Consider the following 21,521-nt stretch of genomic DNA (forward strand, 5'->3'; position numbering starts at 1 on the left):
TAAAGTAATAATTTCTTTTCATTTTTCACGTCAATCAGAGGTCAAATGTGGCTCACCTGGAGATGGTACAAACACAGAGTCTGTTTCAATCACTGAAGGACAACCTGGGGAAGCATACACTTACACCTGCAGTCATGGCTTCAAATCAGACCCTAATGACCTGACGGTAGTCTGTGAACTAAACGATGAGGGAACTATTGCTAGCTGGTCTCTAACGCCATCTTCATGCTCAGGTATGATATATCTATGCCTTTTGGATGGTTTGAATTAATCGTAGAATTTTTTTAAAATCATACTGCCACCGACATAAACTAAACGCTGAGGGAACTGTTGCTAGCTGGTCTATAACACCATGTTCTTGCTCAGTTTTAACATTGTGAATACTGACAAAACATGCATTTTCTCCTATAAACAAATGTAATAGACTAAAATAAAGTACGAAACGTAATTTAATACACAAAATCATGAACCCTTAGAATTTCAGTTATGAGCTTGGAAGACACCGAAAACAATTAAATTCATCTGTGCTGATCTGACAACCTCTATACATATCAGCATATGCATCAAATTGTGTATTTATATCTTTGGGCCCTTCAGCCAACTTGCATAAAACATAGAAAATGACGTGTTTTTTTAACCAAAGGTAAAATTTTTTAGTATACCAGTGTTTTTATTTTTTTTTACCTTTGGATAATTGATAATAAATACAAACCGGTAGAATCACAAGAATAAAATCATCAACAAATAAAGTAAAAATTTCTTTTCATTCTTCACCTGAATCAGAGGTCAAATGTGGCTCACCTGGAGATGGTACAAACACAAAGTATGTTTTAATCACTGAAGGACAACCTGGGGAAGCATACAAATACATCTGCAATCATGGCTTCACAGCAGACCCTAATGACCTGACGGTAGTTTGTGAACTGAACGATGAGGGAACTATTGCTAGCTGGTCTCCAACGCCATCCTCTTGCTCAGGTATGATATATCTATGCCTTTTGGATGGTTGAATTAGGCATGGAAATAACTTTTACATTGCACTTCCACCCACATGAAATGAACGCTAAGGGAACTGTTGCTAGCTGGTCTTCAGTACTACCTCATTGCTTAGTTTTAACATTGTGACTACTGACAAACCATGCCTTAAACAAATGTAATAGACTAAAATAAGATACGAAACGTAATTTAATACACAAAACCATGAACCTTCAGAATCGAGTTATGAGCTGGGATGACACCGAAAACAATAAAATTCATCTGTGCTGATCTGTCGACCTCGAATATACATAGCAAAGTTATATCCGTAGCATATGCATCAAATTGTGTATTTATATCTTTGGGCCCTTCAGCCAACTTGCATAAAACATAAAAAAATGACGTGTTTTTTTTAACCAAAGGTAATGACTTTTAGTCCCCTACTACCACGGTAAAAGGCAACAAACAAAAAGAAACTCTGAATATAAACCAGTAATTCTATTTTTTAACTCGCGATAATTGATAATAAATACAAAGCGCAAGGTAGAATTACAAGAATGAAATCATACAACAAATAAATTAATAATTTCTTTTCATTCTCCACCTGAATCAGAGGTCAAATGTGGCTCACCTGGAGATGGTACAAACACAGAGTCTGTTTCAATCACTGAAGGACAAGCTGGGGAAGCATACAATTACACCTGCAGTCATGGCTTCACATCAGACCCTAATAACCTGACGGTAGTTTGTCAACTGAACGATGAGGGAACTATTGCTAGCTGGTCTCTAACGCCATCTTCTTGCTCAGGTACAATTTATCTATGCCTTTTGGATGGTTTGAATTAATCGTAGAATTTTTTTTTAAATCATACTGCCACTGACATGAACTAAACGCTGAGGGAACTGTTGCTAGCTGGTCTATAACACGATCTTCTTGCTCAGTTTTAACATTGTGAATACTGACAAAACATGCATTTTCTCCAATAAACAAATGTAATAGACTAAAATAAAGTACGAAACGTAATTTAATACACAAAATTATGAACCCCATGAATTTTATTTATGAGCTGGGATGACACCGAAAACAATTAAATTCATCTGTGCTGATCTGACAACCCCTATACATTTGTAGCATATGCATCAAATTGTGTATTTATATCTTTGGACCCTTCTGCCAACTTGCATAAAACATAGAAAATGACGTGTTTTTTTAACCAAAGGTAAAGAATTTTAGTATACCAGTGTTTTTTTTTTTTAACTTTGGATGATTGATATAAATACAAACCGGTAGAATCACAAGAATAAAATCATCAACAAATAAAGTAAAAATTTCTTTTCATTCTTCACCTGAATCAGAGGTCAAATGTGGCTCACCTGGAGATGGTACAAACACAAAGTATGCTTTAATCACTGAAGGACAACCTGGGGAAGCATACAAATACATCTGCAATCATGGCTTCACAGCAGACCCTAATGACCTGACGGTAGTTTGTGAACTGAACGATGAGGGAACTATTGCTAGCTGGTCTCCAACGCCATCCTCTTGCTCAGGTATGATATATCTATGCCTTTTGGATGGTTGAATTAGGCATGGAAATAACTTTTACATTGCACTTCCACCCACATGAAATGAACGCTAAGGGAACTGTTGCTAGCTGGTCTTCAGTACTACCTCATTGCTTAGTTTTAACATTGTGACTACTGACAAACCATGCCTTAAACAAATGTAATAGACTAAAATAAGATACGAAACGTAATTTAATACACAAAACCATGAACCTTCAGAATCGAGTTATGAGCTGGGATGACACCGAAAACAATAAAATTCATCTGTGCTGATCTGTCGACCTCGAATATACATAGCAAAGTTATATCCGTAGCATATGCATCAAATTGTGTATTTATATCTTTGGGCCCTTCAGCCAACTTGCATAAAACATAAAAAAATGACGTGTTTTTTTAACCAAAGGTAATGACTTTTAGTCCCCTACTACCACGGTAAAAGGCAACAAACAAAAAGAAACTCTGAATATAAACCAGTAATTCTATTTTTTAACTCGCGATAATTGATAATAAATACAAAGCGCAAGGTAGAATTACAAGAATGAAATCATACAACAAATAAATTAATAATTTCTTTTCATTCTCCACCTGAATCAGAGGTCAAATGTGGCTCACCTGGAGATGGTACAAACACAGAGTCTGTTTCAATCACTGAAGGACAAGCTGGGGAAGCATACAATTACACCTGCAGTCATGGCTTCACATCAGACCCTAATAACCTGACGGTAGTTTGTCAACTGAACGATGAGGGAACTATTGCTAGCTGGTCTCTAACGCCATCTTCTTGCTCAGGTACAATTTATCTATGCCTTTTGGATGGTTTGAATTAATCGTAGAATTTCTTTTAAATCGTACTGCCACTGACATGAACTAAACTCTGAGGGAACTGTTGCTAGCTGGTCTATAACGCCATGTTCTTTTTCAGTTTTAACATTGTGAATACTGACAAACCATGCCTTTTCTCCAATAAACAAACGTAATAGACTAAAATAAAGTATGAAACGTAACTTAATACACAAAATCATGAACCCTTAGAATTTAGTTATGAGCTGGGATGACACCGAAAACAATTAAATTCATCTGTGCTGATCTGACAACCTCTATACATAGCAAAGTTGCATCCGTAGCCTATGCATCAAATTGTGTATTTATATCTTTGGGCCCTTCGGCCAACTTGCATAAAACATAGAAAATGACTTCTTTTTTAAAACAAAGGTAAAGAATTTTAGTATACCAGTGTTTTTATTTTTTTACCTTTGGATATTTGATAATAAATACGAACCGGTAGAATTACAAGAATAAAATCATCAGCAAATAAAGTAATAATTTCTTTTCATTTTTCACCTGAATCAGAGGTCACATGTGGCTCACCTGGAGATGGTACGAACACAAGTCTGTTTCAATCACTGAAGGACAACCTCGGGAAGCGTACAAATACACCTGCAATCATGGCTTCACATCAGACCCTAATAACCTGACGGTAGTTTGTGAACTAAACGATGAGGGAACTATTGCTAGCTGGTCTCTAACGCCATCTTCTTGCTCAGGTACAATTTATCTATGCCTTTTGGATGGTTTGAATTAATCATAAATTTGTTTTTAAATCGTACTGCCACCGACATGAACTAAACGCTGAGGGAACTGTTGCTAGCTGGTCTCCAATACCATCTACTTGCTCAGTTTTAATGTTGTGAATACTGACAAACCATGCCTTTTCTCCTTTAAACAAATGTAATAGACTAAAATACTTACAATACTTTGCAATTACGAAACATAATTTAATACACAAAATCACGAACCCTTAGAATTGAGTTATGAGCTGGGATGACACTGAAAACAATTAAATTCATCTGTGCTGATCTGTCGACCTCGAATATACATAGCAAAGTTGAATCCGTTGCATATGCATCAAAATCTTTATTTATATTTGGGCCTGTCGGCCATCTTGCATGAAACATAGAATAGAAAATGACTTGTTCCTTTTGCCAAAGGTAATGAATTTTAATCCCCTACTACCACGGTAAAAGGCAACAAACAAAAAGAAACTCTGAATATAAACCAGCAATTCTATTTTTTAACTTTGGATAATTGATAATAAATACAAACCGGTAGAATCACAAGATTAAAATCATACAACAAATAACTTAATTATTTCTTTTCATTCTCCACCTGAATCAGAGGTCAAATGTAGCTCACCTGGAAATGGTACAAACACAGAGTCTATTTCAATCACTGAAGCGAGCCCTCGGGAAGCATACAATTACACCTGCAGTCATGGCTTCACATCAGACCCTAATAACCTGACGGTAGTTTGTCAACTGAACGCTGAGGGAACTATTGCTAGCTGGTCTCTAACGCCATCTTCTTGCTCAGGTATGATATATCTATGCCTTTTGGATGGTATGAATCAATCATAGAATTTTCTTTTAAATCATGCTGCCACCCGCATGAACTGAACGCTGAGGGAACTGTTGCTAGCTGGTCTCCAGTACCACCTTCTTGCTCAGTTTTAACATTGAGAATACTGACAAACCATGCCTTTTCTCCTATAAACACATGTAATATACTTAAATAAAACAATACTTTCCAATATGAAACGTAATATAATACACAAAATTATGAACCCTTAGAATTGAGTTTGAGCTGGGATGACACCAAAACAAATAAAACTCATCTGTGCTGATCTGTCAACCCCTAATATACATAGCAAAGTTGCATCCGTAGCATATGCATCACATTGTTTATTTATATCAATGGGCCCTTCGGCCAACTTGCATAAAACATAGAAAATGACATGTTTTGTTAACCAAAGGTAAAGAATTTTAGTAGCCGGGTAAAAGACAACCCCAAAAAGTAATTTTGAAATACCAGTGTTTCTATTTTTTACTTTTAGATAATTGATAATAAAAACAAACCGCAAGGTAGAATTACAAGAATGAAATTATACAACAAATAAAGTAATAATTTCTTTTCATTCTCCACCTGAATCAGAGGTCAAATGTGGCTCACCTGGAAATGGTACAAACACAGAGTCTGTTTTAATCACTGAAGGACAACCTGGGGAAGCATACAAATACACCTGCAATCATGGCTTCACATCAGACCCTAATAACCTGACGGTAGTTTGTCAACTGAACGCTGAGGGAACTATTGCTAGCTGGTCTCTAACGCCATCTTCATGCTCAGGTATGATATATCTATGCCTTTTGGATGGTATGAATTAATCATGGAAATTTCTTTTAAATCATGCTGCCACCTACATGAACTAAACGCTGAGGGAACTGTTGCTAGCTGATCTCCAGTACCACCTTCTTGCTCAGTTTTAACATTGTGAATACTGACAAACCATGCCTTTTCTCCTATAAACACATGTAATATACTTAAATAAAACAATACTTTCCAATATGAAACGTAATATAATACACAAAATTATGAACCCTTAGAATTTAGTTATGAGCTGGGATGACACCAAAACAAATAAAACTCATCTGTGCTGATCTGTCAACCCCTAATATACATAGCAAAGTTGCATCCGTAGCATATGCATCACATTGTTTATTTATATCGATGGGCCCTTCGGCAACTTGCATAAAAACATAGAAAATGACGTGTTTTGTTAACCAAATCTAAAGAATTTTAGTAGCCTATTACCAGAATAAAAGACAACCCCCAAAAAGTTAACTTTGAAATACTAGTGTTTCTATTTTTTAATTTTGGATAATTGATAATAAATACAAACCGCAAGGTAGAATTACAAGAATGAAATCATACAACAAATAAAGTAATAATTTCTTTTTATTCTATACCTGAATCAGAGGTAAAATGTGGCTCACCAAGAAATGGTATGAACACAGAGTCTATTTCAATCACTGAAGGAAACCCTGGGGAAGCATACAATTACACCTGCAGTCATGGCTTCACATCAGACCCTAATAACCTGACCGTAGTTTGTGAACTGAACGATGAGGGAACTATTGCTAGCTGGTCTCTAACGCCGTCTACTTGCTCAGGTATGATATATATATGCCTTTTGGATGGTATGAATCAATCTTAGAATTTTATATTTTAAATCATACTGCCACCCACATGAACTAAACGCTGAGGGAACTGTTGCTAGCTGGTCTCCAATACCATCTTCTTGCTCAGTTTTAATATTGTGAATACTGACAAACCATGCCTTTTCTCCTTTAAACAAATGTAATAGACTAAAATACTGACAAATAATAATATTTAATTTTTATATAGCGCTTAATACAAATGTCTCTTAGCGCTTTACAAATATACTATTACCCCGGTCATTGGATTCCGTGTTTGCCCGCACTTTGCAATTACGAAATACTTTGCAATTACGAAACATAATTTAATACACAAAATCACGAACCCTTAGAATTGAGTTATGAGCTGGGATGACACTGAAAACAATTAAATTCATCTGTGCTGATCTGTCGACCTCGAATATACATAGCAAAGTTGAATCCGTTGCATATGCATCAAATTGTTTATTTATATTTGGGCCTGTCAGCCATCTTGCATAAGACATAGCATAGAAAATGACTTGTTTCTTTAACCAAAGGTAATAAATTTTAGTCCCCTACTACCATGGTAAAAGGTAACAAACAAAAAGAAACTCTGAATAACCAGCAATTCTATTTTTTAACTTTGGATAATTGATAATAAATACAAACCGGTAGAATTACAAGAATGAAATCATACAACAAATAACTTAATTATTTCTTTTCATTCTCCACCTAAATCAGAGATCAAATGTGGCTCACCTGAATATGGTACAAACACAGAGTCTATTTCAATCACTGAAGCGAGCCCTGGGGAAGCATACAATTACACCTGCAGTCATGGCTTCACATCAGACCCTAATAACCTGACGGTAGTTTGTGAACTGAACGATGAGGGAACTATTGCTAGCTGGTCTCTAACGCCATCTTCTTGCTCAAGTATGATATATCTATGCCTTTTGGATGGTTTGAATTAAGCATGGAAATAACTTTTACATTGCACTTCCACCCACATGAAATGAACGCTAAGGGAACTGTTGCTAGCTGGTCTTCAGTACTACCTTATTGCTTAATTTTAACATTGTGACTACTGACAAACCATGCCTTAAACAAATGTAATAGACTAAAATAAGATACGAAACGTAATTTAATACACAAAACCATGACCCTTCAGAATCGAGTTATGAGCTGGGATGATATCGAAAACTATAAAGTTCATCTGTGCTGATCTGTCGACCTCGAATATACATAGCAAAGTTGAATCCGTTGCATATGCATCAAAATCTTTATTTATATTTGGGCCTGTCGGCCATCTTGCATGAAACATAGAATAGAAAATGACTTGTTTCTTTTGCTAAAGGTAATGAATTTTAGTCCCCTACTACCACGGTAAAAGGCAACAAGCAAAAAGAAACTCTGAATGACCAGCAATTCTATTTTTTAACTCGCGATAATTGATAATAAATACAAACCGCAAGGTAGAATTACAAGAATGAAATTATACAACAAATAAAGTAATAATTTCTTTTCATTCTCCACCTGAATCAGAGGTCAAATGTGGCTCACCTGAAAATGGTACGAACACAGAGTCTGTTTTAATCACTGAAGGAAGCCCTGGGGAAGCATACAATTACACCTGCAATCATGGCTTCACATCAGACCCTAATAACCTGACGGTAGTTTGTCAACTGAACGCTGAGGGAACTATTGCTAGCTGGTCTCTAACGCCATCTTCATGCTCAGGTATGATATATCTATGCCTTTTGGATGGTATGAATTAATCATGGAAATTTCTTTTAAATTATACTGCCACCGACATGAACTGAATGCTGAGGGAACTGTTGCTAGCTGATCTCCAGTACCACCTTCTTGCTCAGTTTTAACATTGTGAATACTAACAAACCATGCCTTTTCTCCTATAAACACATGTAATATACTTAAATAAAACAATACTTTCCAATATGAAACGTAATATAATACACAAAAAATTATGAACCCTTAGAATTGAATTAGGAGCTGGGATGACTCCAAAGCAATAAAACTCATCTGTGCTAATCTGTCAACCCCTAATATACATAGCAAAGTAGAATAAAACAGTGAGCAGCGACATAGGCGCCGGAAGTGGGGTGGCAGAGGGGCAGTTGCCCCCCCCCCCAATCAAAAAAGTGGGGGGGCAAAACGTAGTTTGCCCCCCCCCCCAAAAAAAAAAAAAAAAAAAAAAAAAAAAAAAACGCCGCCCCCCCCCCCCCCCTCAAAAAAAAAAAAAAAAAGCAGTAAAGGAGTACAGATTGTTGTATATTTAACCCAAAAGTACATAACAATAATAAAAACCAGAATTAAATCACAAATAAAATTCCCTTCAAAGAAAAGAAAAGTTAACAGGAATTAAATTTCCTATAAATCGCGCATGCCACCTATATTTATCAATGGAGGTTTTTATAATAGCAATGCGCGCATATCGTGGACATATTGTGAGAGACTGGGAAAGCGTGTCTGTTTTTTGTTATAGGGGTGAGAAGACATGAGCCCCTGAACGCTGGCGTACTGATGGGGGGTGGTACTTCTTATTTGATACCAGTGATTTACAAATGTTGCTGAAATTACATGAATTTCCAATATTTTTTTCTCAATTTTTTTTGTAAGTCATACTTTTTTATGCGTTTGTTCCAAAATTAGAAATTCCCAAATTTACAGTCGGGCGAAAAATATGCTTATTTAGAAGCCTTTATGTCATGGTCTGTAAAACCGCTGCGCTCGGGGGCTCGAGCCCTCTCACTTTTTGACAAAGTATGTTACAGAGAAAAAGAAAGAAAGAGAGAGAAAATAATTAAGTGACCTGCCAATGCCAAATTTTCGGGAGCCAAAAAAAAAAAAAAAAATAGTGCTAGCGTCTGGTAAGAGTGGTGGTAATGCAGATTTTTCTTCTGCCCCCCCCCCCCCTTCCAAACTTTTTGGCTCATCACATCACTGCCCCTGGAAGGTGAGCCCTCTGGAATGTTAGCCACCCCAATCCCAAACTGCTTCCGGCGCGCCTGAGCAGGGACACAATTAACCTCACATTGGAAAGGTCAAAAGAGACAATGAAGACTGACATAAACATACAATTAAAAAATATATATAAAACAACAGAAATTAAGCAAGGAAAGAGAGAAATGCAAGGATAGACAATGTTGCTGTATATGTAAAGAGTTAAGAAAAAGAGAGGAGAGGTGGATAAGAGAAGAAAGGAGAGTGAGAGAGAGAGCACACAATGTGGATACTCCAGGAGGTAGTGACCATAGTTATAGTAAGTTATAGAGCGTAAGAAAGACGTGGCGGGAAGGATTCAAAGAAGGCAAGACATGATTTGACAATGCACTTAAAATAATTTGTATTGTATTAAAGGAAGTATAAGAATTAAACAATTTCAATTCCCTCTTAAACAAATGAAAGGTAAAGATCAGTTATGGTCATGCGATTGCATTGTGAAAGAAACGTTGTGGAATATGAACACATTTCGAGCATCTGCTCACGCGGTCTCGCTCCGCGGTCTTCCACATGTGAAATCGTCTTTGAAAATGCGCTAAGTGTGCAAAGAAATGCTCACAAAGAAATTACACACTATCTCGGGTGGAAATCACATATTAAAATACTGTTCTTTCCACTGATATCAATTTCGAACTGATTTGCAGACTAGAAAATAGGGCCTTTTCGTCTTCAAAAATGAACAACAGCCATTCAATTTGTCATTTCTCTATGGAGGTCACAGGAAAATTCGCCTTTTTCACTGGGGGTCGTGTACTTCATAACGCTCGTAACTAAATTGTTATTGGGTGGTCTCGGCCGTCAAAACATAGGGTATATAATCCCCTGCCGTCTGATGTAACACATAATTTGATTGGTTGTCGAGAAACTAGGGCCAATTTCAATCCAATAAAAAATTTTTTTATAAACTTACGTATCGACCTCTATAATATATGCAAGTGCGTAAGCGAAGTTTTAACACAGCGGACAACGAGGCTTACACACCGTGCTCGCAGCCGTGCGTACGTATTTCTACCACCAAATTTGACTCGGCTCCGGCGATGGGAAAAGACACATTTTACGTTGATTTCAGCAATTTAATGAAGAGAATTTAGATATTATGGACGACCTTTTACGAAAAAAGGTGTGTAGGGATTAAATTATATCTCTAACGAGACACTGGATTCTTTAGTTTTCCTGAAATTTAGCAAATTAATGGCAATCCGAACTCGCTGCATGAGCAGATCTAAATATTCATGGTCGATCTGCTAGTAAAGGAATCGCGTATTCATATTGCAGGGTGATCCCGCCCATCTTAGACGGAGGGATGACAATGGACGTATATGCATTGTGATGTGCATCCAGGCACGTACACGGGGGGGGGGGGTAACCCCCCCCCCCTTTGGATTTTTTTTTTTTTTTTAATTAAAAAAAAAAAAATATTCCCATGGCTGACCTAAAAAGGTGACCTCCCCCCCCCCCCCCACCCCTCCCCCAACGAGCCAAATGTCAAATTTTCAAATTTCGAGACCACAAAAAAAGTGTCCTCTCTCTCCCCTCTTCTTCTCCCGAAAAAGGGAATACAAATCATGAAAATATATATGCATGTCTAGTAGATGCAGATGCACACCCCCCCCCCCTCCCCAACGAGCCAAATGTCAAATTTTCAAATTTCGAGACCACAAAAAAAAAGTGTCCCCTTCCCCCCTGGGGAGCATTCCAGCCAGGCGTAATTTTACAGATACTCACAATGCTGAACAAACTATACTTTCGCATCCTACCCATTTAACACCTGGTGGAGAGTGGCAAACATAGAACATCTGGCCAAAGGACTTTAGCTGGGCTCGGATTTGAACCCCGTACCTTGTGATCTGCAGTCGGGTGATTTTATACCCACTAGGCCTCAAATTAACAGTTCGCTACAGAGCTTTATCCGATATAATATCTTTTGAGGACTGTTCTAAAAGAGGGTTCATATATATATCCGCACTTACACTCTCTATTCATTGATCGTTGCAAATTGCATCTAAGAACCATTTCAGCTATAAAGCTTGACTTTGACTTATGCCGTCCACGCAGGCCAGGGGCCTCGTGATGGCTTACGTATGGTGATGGTATGCCAAGTTTTTCTGTCCGCAGCCAGTCTTGATGCATCTGTCAGCCTTGGTATGGATCTTGCTTTGCAGTCCTCTGAGATGCAGTCGAGCCATCTTTTGGGTGGACGGCCTCTGGGTCGATTTCCCGTGACTTTTCCTTCCACGGCAATTTTGGGGTATCTTGTAGGTTTCATTCTTAGAACGTGGCCGAAATATTTGAGTCTTTTAGTGGAGACTTTGTCCATAACATCTTGATCGAGGTTGAGGGATCCTTTGATGTGTGTCTTACGGATCTTATCTAGTCTTGTCACCCCATTATGCGACGAAGGCATGCCATTTCAAACACTTGAAGTCTGTTGCTATCTTCTTTTTTTAACTGTCCAAGATTCTGCCCCGTAAAGCAGTTTAGAGAGGATGAGTGATTGATACAGTTGCATCTTCGTGTGGCTACTAATGCTTTTTGATATCCATACGTTATTTAGCCTTTGGAAAGCTGCCCCTGCTTTCCTGATACGATTCTTAATGTCACTTGTCGTTTTCTGCTATTTTCCCTCCCAGGTACACAAAATCTTCCATCTGTTTTTATTCTGGCTATGTCAATGTTGAGATTGCACTTTCTTTTGCTAATAGCTTGCACTTCTGTCTTTGCTATCAACCAGTGTCTGCAGTTCCTCTGGAGTCTCGGCTATCAAGACGATGTCGTCTGCAAAACGTAAGTTGTTTATGCAGGTTCCTTGAATTTTGGCTCCTATTTGGACTTCATCCATTGCCATGGTCATAACTAGCTCGATGAGTATGTTGAAAAGTTGTGGGGAGATGGCACACCCCTGCCTGATTCCTACAGTTGTCTTGAACCACTCTGTCAGCTCTCCATTTACTCTGACCGTACTCTGGGATTGTTCATACAGTGCTTGTAGCAGTCGTATCAGCTTGCTTTTGCTAATAGCTTGTACTTCTGTCTTTGCTATGTTCACCTTGAGACCAAGGTCACAGCTTGCCTTGTAGACTTTATCAACCAGTGTCTGCAGTTACTCTGGAGTCTCGGCTATCAAGACGATGTCGTCTGCAAAACGTAAGTTGTTTATGCAGGTTCCTTGAATTTTGGCTCCTATTTGGACTTCGAGCTCCGCGCACACTTTTGAGCATGCTAAAAAAATCCAGACGCACACAGCGAGTGACGACGAATGCATAGCGTGGGTCCAGCGCGCTCGACGAACGAGTAACGAGTGATGACGCACGCCTAGCGAACGACAACGCACTGACCAAAATTGCAAATTTTTCATGCGCCGGCCGTGCGTCCCCCATGCGTCCCCTCTGTGTGACCGGGCCTTTACTTCTGATCTTTCTGTTAGAGTTCTCCCTGTCTTGCTCTTAACTGATTGCATTCTCTTTGATGCTGATTTGGTGATTTTCTTAATTGTTGCGTAGACCTAGCTCCTTTGATTTAGCAGATTAGTGTGCGCTTTCTACTCTACTGCAAAGGTCTTGGAGCCACGCATCTTTACAGCCCCTAGTCTTCCTCTTTATCTCTCTATTCAGAAAGTTGTACCTTGGTTTCAGTGAAGGGTCGTTTTGTTTGGCTTGTTTGATTTTGCTGCGTTCTTCGCTGAGATCTAGTATTTCTTGTGAGATCCATGCTTCCTGCGGTCTGTTCTTTTTCATTCCCAGAACATCCTTTGCTGTGCTGTTAAATGCTTGTTTGATCTTTTCCCAGATGCTTTCTATGTCTAGGTGGGTATCAGAGTGATCCAGCAGCGGTCTGAACTTCCCTCCGATTATGGCCTGGTAGTTTTTTTTTATGTGTTTTCATCTTTCAGTTTCGACACATCGTATCTCTTCATTACGTTCTGTTTGGGTTTAGTTTTGAATCGTAGCTTGAAGTTGCAGATAACCAGTTGGTGATCTGAGGCCACATCAGCACTTGGAAAACTTCTACCGCATTGGACGCTTGATTTCCATTTGTTGTTCACCATGACAAAGTCTATCTTGTTTTTGGTTCTCCCGTCCGGCGACTCCCATGTCCATTCCCGACTTGCATTCTTCTGTTTGAACATGGTATTTGCAATAGCTAGATTGTTGGCCATGCAAAAGTTCAAAAGCTTTTCTCCTCTGTTGTTCATTCTCCGTATCCATGATGTCCTATGACGTTCTTCCAGGTGTCCCAGTCTCTCCCTACTTTTGCGATTAAATCACCTTGCACTATCAGTATATCCTTGTTAGGAGTGTCATCTATTGTTTGTTGAAGCTGGTCATAAAATGTGTCTATCATTTCCTCTCTGTCTGCCATGTTCGGTGCATAAACCTGGATTATTGTTAAGGCTCCAACCTGTGTTTGGAATCTGGCCGAGATCAGTCTAGGGGATATGGTGTTATATCCCAGGAGTGCTTTTTGTGCTTGTTTGTTGAGGATCAGAGCGACGCCTCTCCTGTGTACATCTTCCTCGCTAGCACACAGTACTTTGTATCCTCTCTCGGTGAAATCTGATTCTTTCCAGTGAGACGTCTCTGAGACTCCAATTCCCACTTGAATTTGTCCAATTGGCTCATTAGAATGTCTAGTTTTCCATCTTGATTTAGAGTACGCACATTCCATGTGCCAATACCTATCAGTTTTTTTTTATGTTAGTAGAGCCGTTTTTTCTTTGGGGTTATCAACATGATCTCTTCCAACTGGGTTTGGAGATGATGCATCATCATGCACTGCAGTTTGCTGGCCCATCAGTCGAAAGGGCTGGTTAGTATTATCAGGGGCTTTCACCCTGGTGCTATTTAGGCTTTCCATCATTCATGCAGTTTCGCTCATATACACTGTTGCTCATAACGGTGGAATATTTTTTTTATCCCAATTTATGGAATTATTTTAAAAATAATTTAAAAATACTAGATCTAGATAATAGTATACAGTCTCAGATTTTATTGAATAATAATTTGCCAATATGTGTTTTGCGTGACTGCTAAAGCATGTATATTATGCTACTATGTTTATCAACTAGGGGACCTATGCCCTTAAGTCATAAATGACAGTAATGAGGATTAATGCCTCACAAAGGGCACTAATATAGCACATCGACACGGTGTTGATCCTGGGGCCTCACAGTTACGAGGCCATTGCTTTGTCACTGAACCATGACTGTACGTAGTGGGGGCTAGGGTAGGGGGCAGTTTCCATAAATTAAAAAAATAAACAGAAAATGCAATAAATATTCAATAATTTATTGCATTTTACCCCGGTCCCCAACATTAAAAATCCTCTGGACGGCCATGCATTATGGCTCAATGCATGGGCACACAGAAGATTTTTTATGTTGGGGACCGGGGTAGAATGCAATAAATTATTGAAAATTTATTGCATTTTCTGTTTTTTTTTTATTTATGGAAACTGCCCCCTACCCTAGCCCCTGCTACGTACAGTCATGTTCAGTGACAAAGCAATGGCCTCGTAACTGTGAGGCCCAGGATCAACACCGTGTCGATGTGCTATATTAGTGCCCTTTTGTGAGGCATTAATCCTCATTACTGTCATGTATGACTTAAGGGCATAGGTCCCCTAGTTGATAAACATAGTAGCATAACAGACATGCTTTAGCAGTCACGCAAAAACATATTGGCAAATTCAATAAAATCTGAGACTGTATACTATTATCTAGATCTAGTATTTTTAAATTATTTTAAATAATTCCATAAATTGGGATAAAAAAAAATATTCCACCGTTATGAGCAACAGTGTAGTTACACTAGGCGAATGAGACACTCCTCTCCTAGCCACCCTGGTCTGTCCGCCACCAACTGAACAAGTCAGATGGCTCACAACCCCTACCAGCTTGAGGTAGACCAGGACGTTTACCTTGATCCTCACAAGTTGGTCCTTCCCTCACACTGCATGCGTAGTGCTACCGGGAAGGGTCTCCCTCTTGCGTACCATAATAAAATGGAAGGGTCAAGATTTATAGGGGCCCATAAAGCATTTCGCTTATAATTTTGATAATCACCACATGATTGGTGTGCTTCGATCTACCCCCCCCCCCCTTGTTTCATTTAGTAGTATTTTGTACGATATGTGAGGGTATCACTATCAGTATGTCTTCAACTGTGTTTCTATTTGTTTCTCCTATGTTTCACACTAGTTGTTGTAACAATATGCGAGGGCAGCAAAACAGTCCTGAACTGCACTAACGGCAGGATCAACATCGGCAGCGCCCTCTACGGGAGGACCGAAGCAGATGTTTGTCCACACGACAAGGTTAGCAATACAAATTGCATGGCAGCTGGTGTGTTCGACACCATTTCGTGTTGCACTGGTCTTTCCCAATGTGCTGTGACTGCATCGAGTAGTTTATTTGGTGATGATCCATGTCCAGGCACATATAAATACCTTCAGATCACTTATACGTGCGAACCCGAGGACGACCTTCCCCCACAAACCCTGAGTGAGTATATTACCAGACTCTAAACACGCTTGAATTTAAAAGTCTAGTTCCCAAATAACGCAGTAAAAACCAAAAATGATTTATCAAGAAGAAAATAGTGAAATATTTATGAAGAAATAAATGGTGTATATACAAAAAGACATGTGATTTTTTCTTTATTAATAACGGCGTGGCCAAACTTAAAAAGCTGCGGTCAATCGTTCACACAAACACATAAGTATCATTCTTTGTATTTATCACTTTCAATTTACCACTCAAATGCAAAATTTACCATCGGCATCGAAGATCGTGTTATTTGACAAGCAGGGGGATTTTCTCATTGGGGTAATGTGTTATAACCGCTTGTGATTTCTCGCAGAGACGCGGAAGCATAATCACTCAATGCTGTGATTTGTTCATGCTGATTAAAAGATAAGCAGATCGGCATATGGAATGAAAAGGTCGCCGTGTTTTCATATGCGCTAGCCTGTTGATGGGGGAAGCAGTGCATTCCATAAGACCATTCGGCCTTGAAAGCATGCACAGGCCATTTTTAACAATAACTGTACTGTTTTTATGACAAGCCAAATGCGCAGTTATTATTATTTTTTTAACTAAGTTCATCGCCGGTAAACTCAGTTTCTTTTTTAAACGAAAACTTTGCATAAGTTAATTATGTACTGATAAACTTTATTTTTTTGCGATAAAGATTGATTTTCGCTGGAGAAACTGACTTGTCGCTCATAAACAATTTTTAAAATGAAAAAACCGAGCTTACATTGATCCAGAGTTTCTAACGGAAGACGAAGTCGTTGAATTGAACTTTTCTTAAATTATTGGGCATTTTAGCTTGCCAATGACCATATTCTTCTCATTTGATCCAATACAGTAAGCATCGACATATGTGAGGGAAAGGACGAACCAAGGATCACCTGCTCGGCTGGACAGACCATCAGCATTTGCTCGTCCATCTATGGCCGAAGTGACACAACAACTTGCGCGAAAACCCGGCCGGCGACAACGTCCAATGTGGACTGCATGTCACTGAATCCCTTATACGTAAGGACGACTTGCCAAGGGGAGCAGAGTTGCACTGTTAACGCCGTAAATAGTGTCCTAGGTGGCGATCCCTGCCGTGGTACCTATAAGTATCTACACATCGATTATAGATGTGTCGCGTAGTGATGACACCTGTTTCTCTCTTCCTCTTTCTATTTCTCTCTCTCTGCCTCCCTCTCTCTATGCCTCTTTCTTCTGTTTTTCTGCTTTTCTGTAAGTAGTGTCCTAGGTGCAGGGGCGGTGATCCCGGGAGGACGGGGGGGACTCGTCCCCCCTCGATTTTTGTAGGTCGATTTTTGTAGGTCGTCCCGCCCGGAAAATATGAAAAAGTGCAAAAAAATAATGTACAGCAAGTACTGACTAAAGACTGCTATTAGGCTTTGGGGGCCCAAGAGCTAGTGCGGCGTTTAGACAAATACAAATGCAAAAATCTTCTGGCTCGGGAGCTCTGCTCCCTCGCATAATATCCTTCAAAATGTACAAGTAAATATTGTAGAAAAGTGAAGTGTGAAAAAAGTTTGTTTTCATACTATAGTTTTGTTAAGGAATATAATTTGTAATACAACAAAACTTCAAAACCTGTGAGGGGGTAGTCACTTTCGTCAACTTCACCCCTCTCGCTCACTCAATCGGGCGTGGTTTATTTCTAATTCCATACCAATTACAAATGTTGCTGAAATGGCGTTGCTTTTGGGGGCTTCGCCCCTTAGACCCCAACAAGGGCCCTAAGGCGGCCCCTGGATGCTCATTTGATCGTAATTTAATGCCTAAAACCGCTGAGCTTCTGGGGGCTTCGCCCCCTGGACCCCACTCCGATTAGTGACCTGCATACAAGTGTCACAAATAAGGTATCAAAATAATGCTCATCTGACCCTTATTAAATGCCTAAAACTCTGAGCTCCATGGGGCTCCGCCCCTTGACCCCCGCCAGGGCTTTGACCTGGACCCTGCGCCAATTTACGCCCCACCTGCCTTGCTCTATCTGATCGAAAATACTTGAGCCCCCTCCCCCTCCCACTGTGAAAAAACGTTCCACGGGGCCTGCATGTAACAAATAAGGGCGGTGGTGATGCAGATTTCCCACCTCACTCCTCCCTCGTTTCTCGCATTTCGTCCCCGACCCCCCCCCCCCCCCCGTTCATGGAAAGAAATCGCCGCCCCTGTCTAGGTGGCGATCCCTGCCATGGTACCTATAAGTATCTACACATCGATTATAGATGTGTCGCGTAGTGATGACACCTGTTTCTCTCTTCCTCTTTCTTTTTCTCTCTCTCTGTCTCCCTCTATCTATGTCTCTTTCTTCTGCTTTTCTTCTCTGTTTGTTGAATTAGTTTATTTGTTTCTTTGCTTTATATATGTCCTTCATCTTGAAGGTTGATCATCTAGCATATAAGTATTGGTGTGTACTGCAAGGTTCTGGAATCATCAAAATGATAAGAAATTTGGCCCTGTCTTCGTAAAGTTACAAGCACTGTACACAGAAAGATGTATATGGGACTATACGCACACGTGTGCGACACGTGCGTTTATCTCTCACAGACCATAGACAAACTAATTTACCAAATATATCAATTAGTAGGCGGTTTCCCTGCAAATTTTTTATCATCATGTATTAGTCAAAACATATTCTTTCACATAATTGGTAATAAGAGCTTCCATTTCTCTTTTTGAAATTGGGGCGTTTCCAATATTGGTCTTTACCTTTAAGTGAGGGGGGCAAGTTGGATTTCATTATGAAGGGAGTTCCAAAATTAGGGGGCTGTATAAATAAACGTGTTTTTAGCTAGAAGGGTTCTCAGCAGAGGTAGATGAAAGTCATTACAATGCTTTCGTAATATACTATAAGGTTCTGTTTAACATAGTTTGGTGTATATTGCCCCACACCAGGAGTCCATAATCTAGATATGGTAAGACCAGAGAGGAATAAAGCGTAAGTAAGGAAGATGAGTTTTTAATCTATTCATGACACCAATATTACGAGAAATAGTTTTACAGATGTTGTCAATATGATACTTCCATGAGAGTTTATTGTCGACTGTTACGCCCAAAAATTTCGCTAACGGAAAGTCATTTAATTCAATGTTGTTTGGCAGTGAGCCTATAGTATTACTAAACAAATATATTTAGATTTTGGGAGATTAAGTGAAAGTTTGTTTGCTCTAATCCATTTTAGAATCTTACATAGTTCAGAATAAAACGTTTTCATAAGAGTGTATGGATTGTTGTGGGAAAAGAACAGATTCGTGTCGTCAGCAAAAAAAAACACGATCAAATATGAGATGATCTGCAGAAATCATTTATATATGAAATGAATAAAACTGGACCTACATGTAGCAGGCCTTCCCGGGGAACACCAAAGCTAACGTTACATAAATCTGATGAACAATTGTTTAAAAAGACATAAGGTTTTCTGTTAGAAAGAAGGCTTTCTGTTAGAAAGATTATCTTTCTAACAGAAAGCCTTATGTCTTTTTAAACGATTATTACTTTATAAACTTTCCCATTACCTTGTACTTTGGAGTGGTTCAGGAACTATCATAGTTCCTGAACAACTCAAAAGTACAAGTTAATGGGAAAGTTTATAAAGTAATGTATCGTGGTTTATTGTGTCAAAGGCCTTGGAGAAGTCCAGGAAATTACCAACAATATTTTGGCAATAGCATGAGCTACTTTCTCTACAAAAGATAATAAAGCATGAATGGTACACTCTAAAAACTGAAATGATAAATGTCAATTTAAAAGGGCCGAGGAGCGACCACTCTTTCAAAATGTCAGATTGTTTCTTTTAACCTGCTAGATTCAACCTTTATAATGTTGGATCCAGCATGTTCAAAGTGTTAATCTACCATTTTGAAAGAGTGGTCACTCCTCGGCCCTTTTAAATGGTTATTTAACATTTCAGTTTTTAGAGTGTACTATGCTTTTCCCTAAAACCAAATTGAAAGTTGGAAAAAAAACATGGTCTTTTAGGAAGGCAAGTGTTCTAATATATATGATTTTCTCCAAGATCTTGGAGAAAGGAGATAACAAAGAGATTGGTCGATAGTTGTTTACATTTAGTTTGTCCTGTTTATTAAATAAAGCAATTTTCATAGAGTTGGGAATTTTCCAATGTAGCAAAGACAAATTAAATGTATGAACCAGGGGATCTATTATAAATGGAATAATGGCTTTAAGGATAACATTATTGATTCAATCGTAGCCAGAACTTGTCTTATTGTCTAGGTTTGAAACAATGTCTATAATTTCATGGGTATATGTCAGAGTAAAAAATATAGAACTCTAGTTAGCTAGAGCAAGAAAATCTGTAAAATGTTTATTGGAAGGAGGTATATTTTTCGCAAGATTATCCCCTATGGAGGAAAGTGGGTATTAAATATATCATTAGCAATGTTTACGGGCTCCTGTACAATTCCATCATTAGGTTTGATTTCCGTTATAAGAGCTTTATTGTTTGCCACATTCATTGTTTTTTTCCAGGACTTTTCAAGTGTTTTTCATATCATGTTTATGTAGTTCAAGTTGGTTTATAAAGTACTTTTTCTTTTCTAAACGTATGATTTTAGTCAAAGTATTTTTGTAGGATGTATATTTGTAGGATGTATATTTATGTTTAGTTTTGCCTGTACCTTTTGATTTATACTTATAATAAAGTTTTATTTCTTCCAGATTTATAGAGGGGAGTAGAGACTTATGATATCCATGGAAGTCTCTTGGACTTTTTATAATTTCTATTATTGTCTCATTGTTAGGGAATAAACGAATCTAGCTGGGTGTTCAAAATGTGACAAAACAGATCTTACGAAAATTCCACATCATCTTTATCAAAAACACATGACCAATCCACATTTTCAAGACCATAGCACTTAAACGGGTTAAATTCGCATTGTTAACTTTAAGTCTTAGAAGGCGGGGACCATGATTATTAAGTGACTGGGATACAGTGTAGTACGTCAAAATGGGATACCGGTAGTGATCGGTTGCATCAGAAAGAATGATTGTATGAATCAGGATGAGGAGTAACGTTGGAGAAAATATTGTCTATTAAACTGGCAGACAGATTTGCTACGCAAGTGGGTTTAGAAACAAGCGGCACGGAAGGAGGCAAATAAGAAAGTTTCCATGAGCTCATGGGCGATATTGTTAGTGGCACATTTGAGTATATGTATGTTGAAGTCCCCCATAAAAAACAGTCCTTATCATTAAATGTTGTACTTCGAAGCAAGTCGGACAAATGTACCAGTATAGGATTTCCCGGCCAAATTCGCGTGTTTGTCATTCGAATTCATTTACTTTGCATTTACGTTAGCGCAGATCGGCTTTGCCATGCCAATTATCATTCAATTTTTCAGTTTTTGTATTCAATTTAGGATTTTGGTCGAAGGGTTTGATAGATCTGTCATTCA

At 38.7% G+C, this 21,521-nt stretch overlaps 1 protein-coding gene across 1 annotated transcript; it reads left to right on the forward strand.

Moving 5' to 3' along the window:
• Positions 1-352: 352 nt before the first annotated feature.
• LOC585549 (CUB and sushi domain-containing protein 3-like) lies at positions 353-17,238 on the forward strand. The gene is made up of 13 exons (XM_030984944.1): positions 353-365; positions 784-978; positions 1,589-1,783; positions 2,332-2,526; positions 3,136-3,330; positions 3,892-3,966; positions 4,717-4,911; positions 5,530-5,724; positions 6,354-6,548; positions 7,296-7,490; positions 8,100-8,294; positions 15,775-16,077; positions 16,946-17,238. The coding sequence occupies exons 1-13, from the start codon at positions 353-355 to the stop codon at positions 17,236-17,238; spliced, it is 2,439 nt and encodes an 812-aa protein (XP_030840804.1).
• Positions 17,239-21,521: the final 4,283 nt, after the last annotated feature.

The sequence above is a fragment of the Strongylocentrotus purpuratus genome, unplaced genomic scaffold (genome assembly GCF_000002235.5).
Source record: "Strongylocentrotus purpuratus isolate Spur 01 unplaced genomic scaffold, Spur_5.0 spur5_scaffold_14, whole genome shotgun sequence".
In the NCBI taxonomy this organism is placed as follows: domain Eukaryota; kingdom Metazoa; phylum Echinodermata; class Echinoidea; order Camarodonta; family Strongylocentrotidae; genus Strongylocentrotus; species Strongylocentrotus purpuratus.